The following is a 13,154-nucleotide window of genomic DNA, read 5'->3' as shown; positions in this document are numbered from 1 at the left end:
GTCAGGATTTCAACCCGGGTCTGTCTCAATCCAAAGCCTGAGCAATTCGCTACACTACACTGGCATTATAACCTGAGAACTAATTAAACGGTAATATCCAATATGAAGCTGAAAAATCAAAATAAATAAAACACAGAAGAATTTATACTTCTGCTACTGGGGAAAACAATAATGATGATGGTAATACCCATAAAGAAACATAAGAAAGTGTGTGTAGGAGTGCATGTGTGCGTATTGGCATACTCAGAAAAATAAATCATAAGAAGTAAGATGCAGTACCAGATTGTTACCAAAACAGCACTCATCACTATTTACTACACCATTGTATCCCACCCTGGGAGTGGTTTTAGGGCCCTAATCCAGACTGATGGAATATAGAGAAAGGCCCGGTCATCTGCATTTTAACAAGGTTCTCCCCCTCCCCCAGGCAAGTCTGGGAATGAAACCAACTTCTCAAACCATTTTCTCTCAAAATTATTAACATTTTGTAATGGCAAAAAAAAAAAAAATCCACAATACTATCAGATAATTACGTATAAAACAACACAAAGCACATACAAACACAAGCATGCCCACTGCCTGACACCCTCAGTAGGAGACAGCAAACCTTTTCACTCTTCTCCAGTATTGAGTTTTATTGCTTAAATCTAGAGGAAAAGAATACATTTAGGACAGGACGGGGCATGGGGCAGGGGGATGTGGACAGTTCATGCTGGCCTAACTCTGGAATACACTGTAAAATGATGAAGTCTGGAAAAGACAGCATTTGGTAACAGATTTATTTTTATCAAAATCAAAAACGACTTAAATAAACTTTGTGATTGGAGCTATCTGATCATCGGAAAGGACACTGAGCAACCATTTTCTTTCTCAATTAAAAAAAAAAGAAGGGGCCGGCCCGGTGGCGCAAGCGGTTAAGTGTGCGCGCTCCGCTGCGGCGGCCCAGGGTTTGCCAGTTCGGATCCTGGGCATGCACCAAGGCACCACTTGTTAAGCCATGCTGTGGCGGCGTCCCATATAAAGTAGAGGAAGATGGGCACGGATGTTGGCCCAGGGCCCGTCTTCCTCAGCAAAAAAAAAGAGGGGGATTGGCATTGGATGTTAGCTCAGGGCTGGTCTTCCTCACAAAAAACAAAAAAGAAAAAAGCAAGTAGAAAGGTGGTCGCCAGGAGTGGGGGGAGGGAGAATGGGGTGTTGTTTAATGGGGACCAAATTTCAGTTTTGTAAGATGAAAAGAGTTCTGGAGATGGATGGTGGTGATGGTTGTAGAACAATGTGAATGTACTTAATATCAATGAACTATATACTCAAAAAGGTTAATATGGAAAATTTTATATTATGTATATTTTACCAGCATTTTTAAAGCTTTTAAAATTTTTTAAAAGACAATTTTTATGTATTTGAGAGAAAAAGCTATATTGAGGTGGAAAAAAGTGACAGGGCTGTGATTCAGTCCTAACTCGCTCTCTGTTTGACCTTGAACACACATCCAGAAACCGGTGTCTCAGTTCCCTTCTACAAAAAATGAAAATCAGGAATTACAGAAAATCAGGAATCACAAGAATCAGCTCGAATTCCAGTTATCCTTAAGGAGCATCTGGAGATGGGGCGGGGGGGGGGGGGGGGGTGGAGGGAGGGCATTTGGGGCTGCTACTGCCATAAGGTTTGAAGAACCCAACCGATTTGCCCTAAGTCTCAAAAGAGGATTCACGTGAAAGTACTTGTGAATCTGAGTATAAAGAGAGAGGTACACAGGTTATCATATCTACTGGCATACCAAAAAATGTAATAAAAATGTAATCAGAGAAGCCATAACTTGGTACTTTGGTATGCTAATTATAAATAATTCTTCCCAGCCAACAAATTAGCAAGTTCATTCATTCACTCAATATTTAATAAGCATCTCCCATGTGCCTGGCAGCGAGGCACTAAGAACATAGGCCCTGTGTATATGGAAAGCACAGAGCTCCAAAGGGAGCTGGGGAGTAAACCAGGAGAAAATCTGGTGGAAAGGGGAACCCTGGTATAGGGAAACAGCACGTGAGTGCTCTGTGCCTGGAGGTAGTGCAAGCACAAGGAGACAGTGCATGGGCGAGTAGCCAGCAGCAAGGGGAACATGGCGAGAAATGAGGCTGGATGGATGGCAGGGGCCAAGACGATGCAGAATCTCATGAACTTCTTAAAGGATTTTGAACATTTTTCTAAGAACTAAGGAAAACCATTAAAATGCATTAAGGCAGATTATAAAAGATTAAGTGATCAGATCTGAGGTCAGACAGAGAAAAAATTTAAAGTGGTGAAAGTACTCCCACAGAATCCAGGTAGGAGACGATGGTGACTTGCAAAGAATGTGGCAGCAGTGGGGAGAAGTGGGCAGGCCCGGAGATATTGAAAAGGTCAAATCCACAGAACTTGGTTTTATACACTGGCTACAGTAATTAGGGGTGTAGGCATGGATGAGAGTCAACACAGAGAGAAAGAAGAAAGTCGAACAGCAACCTTGAAAAATTCCACATTTACTGGCCTTGTGAAAGAGGCTGAAAAGGGAACTGAGCAGGAGCGGCCCAAAAAACACGGGAAAAACCAGGGACATGCAGTGCCATAAAGCTAAAGAAAAAGAGTATTTCAAGAAGAAAAGAATGGGCAATGGGGTCAAACACTGAGGAGTAAGAAACATGCGGCCTGAAAAATGTCCTCTGGATTTAGCCACACAGAAGGCACTTATGACCATATAAGAAGTGTTTTGGTGGATTATGAGGCCAGAAGCCAGATTAGAGCGGATTGAGGAATAAGTAGGGAGTAAAGAAATAAAAATGGAGGGTAAGACAGCTCTTCTGAGAAGTCTGGCCTTGAAGGAAAGGAATGATATAAGGCAGCAAATGGAAAAAAGCATGAGGCGAAGGGAGAGTTTTTTTTTTATTGTTTGTTGTTTTATTAACGAAGAGGCTTCAGCATGCTTAAAATCCAATAAGAAAGATCTGTTGAGAGAGAAAATCTTAATATAATGAGAAAGAAGGTTTCTGAGGCAATGCTTGAGACAGGATCCAGAGCACAGGAGGAGGGGGACAGGCCTTGGATAGGTGGAGAGGGGATCCCTCTGTTAAACAGGAGCAAAGATAGCCTGGCTAGGATGCATGCAAATAAAGGTAGGTCTGTATCTTTGGTAGCAAAAAGAAAGACTTTCCACTTGCTGGCTCCAATTTCCTCTGAGAGCAGAAGTTGAGATCATCAGTTAACAGTGAGGGAAGAGAGGAGGTGTGAGACAGGCGGTGAAGTAACACAGATAGAAAAAGACTGCTGATCAGAACCATCTGAGGCTGGCGATCGTGACATTACAGTGAAACTCATCCACCCTGAAGTGTGACTTTCTCCGGTGCGCTTCACTGCTCTGGTACATGCATAGACAACCAGATAGCTTGGGCTCACACAGGGTATGGTTTTGCTGGAAAACTAGTATGCACCCAGCAGCACGGATGGAACTCAAAGGGATTCTGTGAAAATTAAAAAACAAACAAAAAAAACCCACTCCATCTACCTAGAGACCAGTCTTAGAACCACCTCTGTACTCCAGAACACAACTCGCCAACTCACACACAGATGCACAAAGCCACATACGTATGTCATTTACATCTGCTCTTCAATAGATCACACAGTAAGAATATGCATTAAATAGGCCTCACTTATCCTACGATGGCAGAGCAGTTACCGTAACAAATTCCTGAAGATGAGTGTTTGGATTAAATCATGTTCAGGCTTCGCGTATTCTTACCACTCTGATTGGTGCAAAAAGCATCTCACCTCGGCCCCCTCCCCTCAGGGAGTAAAAAAAGATGCATAATATGGCCGTCCCCTCTCCCTCAGCAAATAAATGTGAACATGCGGGAGACCCACCCACAGTTTCGCAATTGGGTGTGGACATTCCTTTATGCTCATATTTGGGCAGAAACCGTTGAAAGAAACAAAGCCAAGAACTCTGAGATGGCAACAAGCGATGACGGTAATTTTCCCTTTTCTCAAAACTAGATGTCTGACTTTAATTCAAATATTCTATTTTTTTCCTATCAAGTGACTCTCTCCTAAGAACAACACAGAAAACAACAAGAAACACTATAATTTATAGCAAGCTTTGTCAGCACTTCAAGACTGGAATCTAACAACCTCAGAAATTAAAAGATACCTAATGAGTTATGACTTTCACTTCACAAAGAAAAATTAACCCCATAACAGCCTCACAGACTTTAATAAATAAAGAGAATAGTATTGATTTTGATAGAGTAGCAACTCCTTCAGTACCTGTATTTTAGTGAACTTATGAGAGTAAATTATAAGTGAACCTGAGTGACTAGGAGATAAATACCACTCTCCCCCCTCCCCAAAATAGTGGATGGATCAATTTATTTTTTACTCTGGTAGAACATAAAATACTAAGCTACTTCATATCACAGAATAACATAAGAATACGAATCTATAAACAAGTCCAAATAAAAGAAGTGGTGTTAAATAGATGGATCTGTCAAAGAAAAACAGGTGGAACAAACCCTTGCCGGCCGTTCCAGCAATGTAAGAGAGATGAGAATGCAAGAGAAAGGGAAGATGCTGAAGAGAAACGTGATGAAGGAAGATAAGTCAGGTTTCACAGTAACAGGAGTCTTTAATCGATGCCCATCTTCTCTTGGGCTTTACAGTCACGTGCCCCGATTAGTGGATCAGCAGCAGCGTACAGGGAGGGATGTAAACTGCCATTTCTTACATACTTCCTAAATCTCCGGCAATGTTATCTCAAGACAGCCCCCACTGCTGCTATTCTAACTTCTTAGATGATCATATCACTCTGAAATGTGCCAACTTATTTGGTCATTTTTTCCCCTAAACTCTAACACGTGCATGTTTAGACTAATAGCTTGCACACCAAAAGATACATGGGCCTGCAATTTCAGCTCTGGCACACACTTTAAAAGCTGAAGACAAATAATTTTATGAATAAAAGTGTAAATTAAAAAAAGAAGAGAAAAAAATGAATGGGGTTTAGAGCTGCCAGAATGCAATTAACAAAGGAAATGTTTCTGTCTCAAAGGCATCACAAAGGGGAAACAGTGCAGAGGGGTACGTATCAATGGCACCCTTTTTGGCAGACAATTCAAATACATGTCTTAAAATTTTAAATGTATTACCGTTTGACCTAGAAATTCTACTTCTAGGACCTTATCCTACAGACATAGTCACACATCTGCACATAGACACATACAAAGTCCAATACAACATTGTTTTAATAGCAAAAAACATAATGTCCACCAATAAGATGCTACTGAATAAATTGTTACATCCATACAATAGAACACCATGCAGCATTTAAAAGAATAAGGTAAACCTATTTGTGCTGATACAGAAAGATGTCCAAAATAAATTAAGGGGAAAAAAAGAAAAATGTGAAATAACATATATATATATATATATATATACTATCCTCTCATTTGTGTCTTAGAAAAAAGATTATATACATGTTCAAGATTAGGTGCTTATGTAAATTATAACTCAATAAAGCTGACCCTTCCCCCTAAAAAGAAAAATAGGTGTTTGTAAATGCACAGAAAATTTCTGGAAGCATATGAAGGAAACTTAACAGTGCTGGTCTCTGGGGAAAGGGACTGGGAATCTGGGGAAAGAAATCACATTTCAATACAGATCTTTTTATTCTATTTGAATGTTTCATTATATTAATGTCTTGAGTTTCTGGTTAGTTGCTTTTTTTTTTTAAATCACAGATACAAGAAAAAGTAGGACTCTGGTAAAGAGTGCCTACTGTAGAAAGTGCTACCAAATTTACCAGGCTTTTGAGAGGGGACTGCCAGGTGAGTCTTCTTTCCATTACGGCTGTGTCACTTTTTCAGTGATCTGACGCAAAAACGGAACTAGGAGAATTTCGGCTATGACTTACTTCATGTCTATAAGGATCTGTTTCATAGAATAATGGAAGGCTTAGTACGTATTATAGAGAATTTCTGTAAATTAATCTGAGCAAGAGGGCCAGGAAGATAGAAAGAAGGTAACATAAGCAGATACTTCCTCTAAATATTTACACACCAAATCATTTCCCCAACAGTGCATGTAAAAATACACAGATACATGAAAAATGGTCACTGGACGTGGACACTAACTCATATACCTCACCTGGACGCAGATGTATTACAAGCAGTGCATGCAAGCTTTCCGAGGATTTAAAAATGTGATGATGGTTAGAAGTCACCCATTTACACCCTCAGAGTTCAACCGTTTTGAGTTTGTTTGGTAAGGTAAGTAAGCAATTTGATTTTGCCTCACAAACTGAAATACTCGTGACTTTAAAATTAATAACCTTCAGGGCTCTGTGTCTGAGCCCAGCCTGTGGCCACATAAACCAGGCCCACGCCTGGGTGTGTACACACACACACACACACACCCATACCCCTGGGTTCTGCAGCCTGAGGGCACACCAGCTTCTGAGGGAAAAGAATCACCTAGTCAACATGAATCCAATTTCCTATGGGAACATTTCAAACCCTAAAGGGCCTCCTCCCTGCATTAAACCAGTCCAATCCGGTTTAGCTTGTAAGGTGTGACTGAAGCTGAACATGGGGCTGAATCACAGGCCTCCAGGTCACACTATTCAACATGATGACTGTGACCACAGCCTTGCAGCCCAACCTTCCCAATTACAGCATCTTCAAACACTTAATATAATGAAAATGATGGCCCATTAAATTCTAATTCAAAATGCAAACAATGAACAAAATAGTTGCTACTCAACTACACACTGAGATACATGAAAAATTCCTGGCTGCCTAATTAGAAACATTTAAATGGCATGCTCCTGAATACAACCTATTTCAAAAATATTGAGTCTTCCTCAGGTAATATATTTAAAACAGGCCTATAGAAAGAATGCCAGGGGCCTTAAAAGGAGATTTAAATAAATGAAGGGGATAAATTAGAAACAAGAGTAGGACAAGCAGCAACTAGCAAGCAGAAACAATCTCTCTTCAAAACACACCCCCCCATACCCCAGCATTTTAGTCTTGACGTACTGAGTATCTCCCCCATATCGCCACCTTAGGTTGGCCCAGGCCTGCTGCACACTTGCATTGTTCTTTCTGGCTGTGGGCACGCATTCATGTTCATGCCTGCTCAGGCAGACGTGTTTTCATGCTGAGTGACGCTGGGCCTGCTGTTTTGGGACACAGCTTTTATCAGTGTTCTAGGGCAGATATTGATTTGGAGAGACTGATAAAATCAGACAAGTCAGGGGCTGAACTGCAAGCTGCAAGTCAGAGCTTTATTTCCCTCAGAAAGAAAAAGTCAGTTTTACTGTGATCCCCAAGCACACTCATAAATAGGCACACAGAACCATCCATCGAACCCTCTGTTATAACAGCTACCTCTGAAGAACATGTACCACTGACAGGAATGTTACTCCTCTGTATCCATCTTAGCTCCTGGTGACTTATTCATCCACTAGTGTTTAGAGGACACTCCTAGAGTCCCTTGGCCACTGCTTCTCAGTTAATTCTACTTCATCTTCTCCTGCTACTAAGCTGCTTGCTCATCAGATGCTTTTGTGACAACCTTTCAATCTAAGTCCATCAAATCCAGTCTTTCTCGTTATTTCTTTTGAATGAAAATTAAGGTTAGGGGCAAGAGTGAGGCTTATTTACCTAAGATCTCTTACCAGTTGTGGTTTTCAGTGAAAAGATTTCAATATGCTTTCAAGAAAATTTCAACTATTCTAACAAACGAGCCGAAACTAATACAGATATATAGTATTTTTATTATTTGAACCCTTTCCATAAAACTAAACATAACAAATAGACGTTCCTAGAAGGAACTAGGAACAGAATTTCCTAAGGCAGAATTAATAGAAAAATATAATGTATTTATCAGTGATCTATTTAAATAGAACCTATAGAACCATCCCTCGTAATCACTTCCATTAAATCATATTACTTTGTCATTCTTATTACCCACACATCATCCAGGCTGTTTATCCTCTTTAGGATAACACGACATACTAGGACTAAAGAACAGTTCATTTTCAATTTTGCTCTTACTTATGCTAAGCGTTTTAATGTTCTCTTTTTATCTATAATTTCCCTCACTATATTACGAGTTGTGGCTGACGATATTTTTATAAACAGCTAATTCTAAGTTAAGCAATTAATGTTGTCCCTCATCAATTTCTTACAAGGGACAAAAATCTTAAGTGACAGTTATATATGGTACTGCTATTTATTTAGTCATTTCTTAATCATCTCTTAAATTCATCAAGAATTTTCACATATCTTTGCTGAATATCATTAGTCTTCAAGGTTGCACTATCACAACTGTTTTGGTCAACAGTTCCATTTCTTGAGATCTAGTTTGCCTACAGGAAATTACCTAAATAGTTACACAGAAGTACATGAGAATCCAGAGCAATTTCCTCCATTATTTAAAAGGTATGCGATGTTGAGCATGTTAGTTACCTTTTGAGCCTCAGTTTCTTTGATAATTTAATAAATTGATAAAAATGGAAATAGTACCATCTATTTCACAGGATTGTGATAATTTTAAAAGCTACCATATATAAAAAACAGCTAGGACAGAAACTGATACATGGGCAACATTCTGCATATATTTCTTCGGTACCTACGTGACAATCACTTTCTTTTTACCTTCATGGATCATTTTTATTGCATAACATCTATAAATTAGTCTTACTATATAAAAGTCTCTTCATTTTTATTTCATATAATAGTTCTTTCAAAGAATGGAAATACTAGTAAATTAAGTTTTCTATGGAACATTTTAGAATAACTGAACAGTTAGTAAAGTACTGCTTATTGGGGTTAAACATTCTCTCTACTTTCAAGTCATATTCTATGTTAGAACACTAATGAAAATATGCTAGACAATCCAAATTAATGTACTTGATTAATAACTTTTGGTAGTATTTACATTAATACGAAATCTGAAGGATGCTTTGTTCCCATTTCAGATCAATATTTCCAAATCTTTAAGATATTAGGTACATAAAAATCTGACTAAATCACTTATTACAAATAATACTCATTTACTTTACATGACACATATTATTTATTTTCCTTCTAATCCCCAGAGACATCTTTCATATCCTATCCAGGGCATGCAAACTTGCTGCACATCAGCATCACCATCCCTCCTTCCATCCCTGCAGCAATCACGAGGTTGTTTCCTGCCAAGCCCTTACTCTCTCCTAAGATCGTTCTCAAGAAAGCATTCCACATGGTTAGACTTGGTAATTGAGTAGAAGTTAAACCCATGTGCCACCTCAGATAATCCTTATTACAGAAGTCAAATAAAATTCATATAAATAATATAACTTTTAATCTAAAAAACTACCCAAAAAAGCCCAGTTAAGTGGATATATTTCCACAGCAAATCCAAATACATCACAAAATTTATGGGAATCATTACCAAGTAAAAACAACTGTTAAATAAGACATTACCCTCTACATGTGATTACTATCGTCCAACCTCCAAAAATCTGCTTATAGTGATTTTTCAATTGCTTATAACTTTGTCTCTTCTGTGTTTAGAGTAAATCAAGGCATTCAACAGCAAAAACCATGTGTAGTTCAACCCCATCCATTTAATTCTTACTCATGCTAGAAGAAAAGTATTCAATTGTTTTTTAAGTAAAAAGAAAGGCCCAAGGACTTGAACTAAAAATACAATTCTACAGATGAAAGGTTTCTTCTAGTGAAAGAAACCAAAATGATATTTTATGACGCACAGGATAACTTAACAAAACTTCAGCAACAAAGAAATCTTATAAGCATTTAAACCAGATATTCGGTATTTTTCCATGAATTCTAACAAAGGAAAACAAAGCTGTAAGTCAGCATAAGTGAGGCCATCTTGTTACGCTAAATGGCCCCAGCCCCTCCTGTGTGACTACTCGCTGCTCTGCACATACTCTAAAAAATTCGCATGCTCTCCTGATTTATGGCCTCTGCTTACATATGTACTCCCAAATAGCTTGATAAATTAAAATTTTGTTCTATGAGTTTCTCTCCAGGAACAGGTTGACCACAGATGGGAAACACAACTACAAGGTAGGTCCATCACAGCTGACAGGAGAATGGAACAATGTGATGTCTGGAGCCCCACATGCCTGGAGACCAATATCCCTGGACTCTCTCCTCACTGCCCATTTTCCCTACATAACTGCGTCAAGATTCTGTAATCCTTGAAGATGGTTTTTTGAGACAGTAGTTTGCCATCTTCCCAATTATGCCAGCTAATCAAATTAAAACTTCCTTTCTCGATTCCTAACTTGTTGTGATTAACTGGCTCAGATCACGGTGAGCAGAGCGAGCCCAATGGTGGGTAACAAAGCCAACCAGGAAACTGAAGTTTATAGTTAAAGCTAAACACATTTCTGAAATGATCACTCTGCCAAAATAAAATTCAAAAAAAGTAACATTCACAAGATTCAAATTCTCTCCCAAAGCAATATAAGCTTTGTAACATTAAAATTCCCTTGGAAATTTTAGGATCTCTGACACACACAGCAACTTATTTAAGAACTTAGGAGAAAAGTGCACAGTATGTATATATCAATTCGTACTTATAATCCTTCATAAGTATTGAAGAGACAAAGCCTAGAGACCATTGTTTTTAAAAGTCAATTATTTTGGAAGAATAACGGGCTTCTAAATGTTTTGCTTCTATCCATAAATCTTCAAAGAAGAGGGCAGAGCACACTCTCAAAGATGCATCCTGACATAAATCCTTGAGGGATAACAATCCAAATATTTTTATTCAAAGGCCAAGAAGATCTTATCATCCCAGGTATAGAATGTGTCCAGCTACACAGCCTTCTGCCAGCCTCGTGTTTTAAGTCACATGGGAAGTGCAGCGTGATAATTGCCATGTCTGTAACCACTAAACCCTCTTGGCACCGTGTTACTCAAGATCTGGTGCTTTACTTTGGACAAGTGTAGGCAAGTTGATCTTGGTTTTTCTTTTTAATTCAGTAACTTACATCTACCTCTATTGAAATGGTGGTCCATAAAGGAAGGAGATCATTGTAGTGTTTAAAGGGGGCTCTTGGGTGTGGATACATGGGAGATTCATTATAGTTTTGCAGACATTGAAATTTCCAAAATAAAAAGGGAGAGAGAGAGGAAGAGGAGAGAAAGAAAAAGAAGAAAAGGAAGGGAGAGGAGAGAGAGAACAGGATTTCAAGTCAAACAGACCAGGATTAGAATCTTAGCTGGGTAACTTATTAGCAGTGTGACCTTGGTGATCCCCAGTTCCTCATCTATAAAAGTGGGAGAATAACAGTTCCTGCTTTACGCGACTATTGAGAGATCTGAAGGAGACAACGTTTGGAAAGCACTTAACAGACTGCTTCACATGTAGAACATTTTCAAAATATTAACTATTCCATATAATTATTATTTTTATTATAATCAAATAAGTTTGTTAGTTTAATGAGTTTATAGCTTAGGCTTAGTCTGTTGAGGAATACATTCAGTTCCTCAACAACATGATATAATTTTTGCAAAACTAACAAAAATAACTGAGATCAAAAAATACATCATTTTCAATAAATATTTTCTGGGGATTTAGCTTCTTTAAGGCAGTAAGAGCACGGACTCAAGAGCCAGAGTGTCTGTGTTTGAATCTTAAGTCTGCCACTCGCTGGTTGTGTGACTTTAAGCAAGTATGTACTCTGAGTCTCAGTTTCTGTCTATTAACTGTGGATGACAATATCCCCTTAGAGATGTTGTGAGGATTAAATAAATTAATATATTTACTGCTTAGGATGATGCCTGGCACTTAGTAAGTGCAATGTAAGAGTTAATGGGGATTTAGTTGTTAATAATTCTCACTGGGAAACTGCTTACCACCCCAAAATAGACCATTGTAAACCCAGCTACTCACCAGAGTAACTAGACTAGGAAATTATGATTGGAGACTTGTGAGCTCCAAGTCTGAACTAAACTCTTACCTGACTACTTACCAGTTCTCTATATACACAATCTTGGTCATCTACCTGTGGATTCTACACATCAGAACTAGCTATCTGCTAAGTAACTGGCAAAATCCAGAGACATAGTATAGCTATGTGTGGCTACACATGTGCACGAAAGCTTAGAGTGACAATCTCTGAGTGGTGGGAATAGGATGTTTTTATGTTTACTTGTCTGTATTTTCTAATTTTTTGCCATGCACATGTATTGCTTCCATAATAATAAAAAGTTATTTTGAGATTTAGAAACGAAAGAAACATCTCGTATTTGTCTAAAGAAAAAAACAAACCCCACAAACTCCATACCTGTATTTATGAATGATGGCATTAAATAGTTTTCCATCTCTCCAGCAGGTAGTGAAATTTTCACACCGTATTCCAGCATAACCCTCTGTTGCCTGCTGTGTCCACAGCAGCAATCTCTCTTTTGCAGACATGTCCTCTGACTCTCCAGTAACATGGATATCCGATATCTAAAGACAACAGAAAGTGTGAAACCATCAGGAAGGAAGGAAGGTAGCTCAGATTATGAACCCACTATGCGCCAAGCACTTTATAAGTGCTACTTTACTTAATCTTCATAACTCTCACCTGTAAGCCAGGTATATTTTCCCCATTTTACATCCAGGAAAACTAAGTTTCAAAGAGGTTAACAGATTGAAAAAGTCAGATTTAACCCAAGCATCTAATTTTTTTTATTATACCAAAACATCACAGCATCAAAAATTCTACATTCCTCTTTAGCAATCAGATTTGTTAAAAACAACATAAGCAATGTTTTTCCAAGTTCAAGTGGATGACAAGTAAAACCTACAAAGTAATCTGTATTACCACCGACAGAGCAGAATTTGATCCGACAGGTATCCTGTGTAAAAAGCAAAGAAGGATAACAGTACCCTCTCCAATTAACTACATTACATAACAATTTGGCCAAAGTCTCTTCCATTTTCTCATGAGTCTGCTCAGCTTGCTCAACACAAAACCTTTATCAACTGATTTTTTCCCTATACTTTGTTTTCATTAAATTTTCTAAAAGTCTTTTCCATTAAATAATAATAAAACAGGTCACCAGTTCACACGATTTACATTTCCTTAAGAACCTCCTTGAAAAGGTCCTACTTAA

General features: G+C 38.4%; 1 protein-coding gene across 17 annotated transcripts in view; it reads right to left on the bottom strand.

Moving 5' to 3' along the window:
* The window catches only part of DST (dystonin), a 441,352-nt gene that overhangs the window by 178,174 nt on the left and 250,024 nt on the right, over positions 1–13,154 (bottom strand). For all 17 annotated transcript variants that reach the window (XM_058554117.1, XM_058554118.1, XM_058554104.1 and 14 more), the window contains one exon: positions 12,338–12,504. In XM_058554117.1, coding sequence (XP_058410100.1) covers positions 12,338–12,504 — 167 coding nt within the window. The remainder of the gene's footprint in view (positions 1–12,337; positions 12,505–13,154) is intronic.

Source organism: Diceros bicornis, chromosome 14 (assembly GCF_020826845.1).
Source record: "Diceros bicornis minor isolate mBicDic1 chromosome 14, mDicBic1.mat.cur, whole genome shotgun sequence".
Classification (NCBI taxonomy): domain Eukaryota; kingdom Metazoa; phylum Chordata; class Mammalia; order Perissodactyla; family Rhinocerotidae; genus Diceros; species Diceros bicornis.
This window is presented reverse-complemented; position numbering and strand designations above follow the sequence as displayed.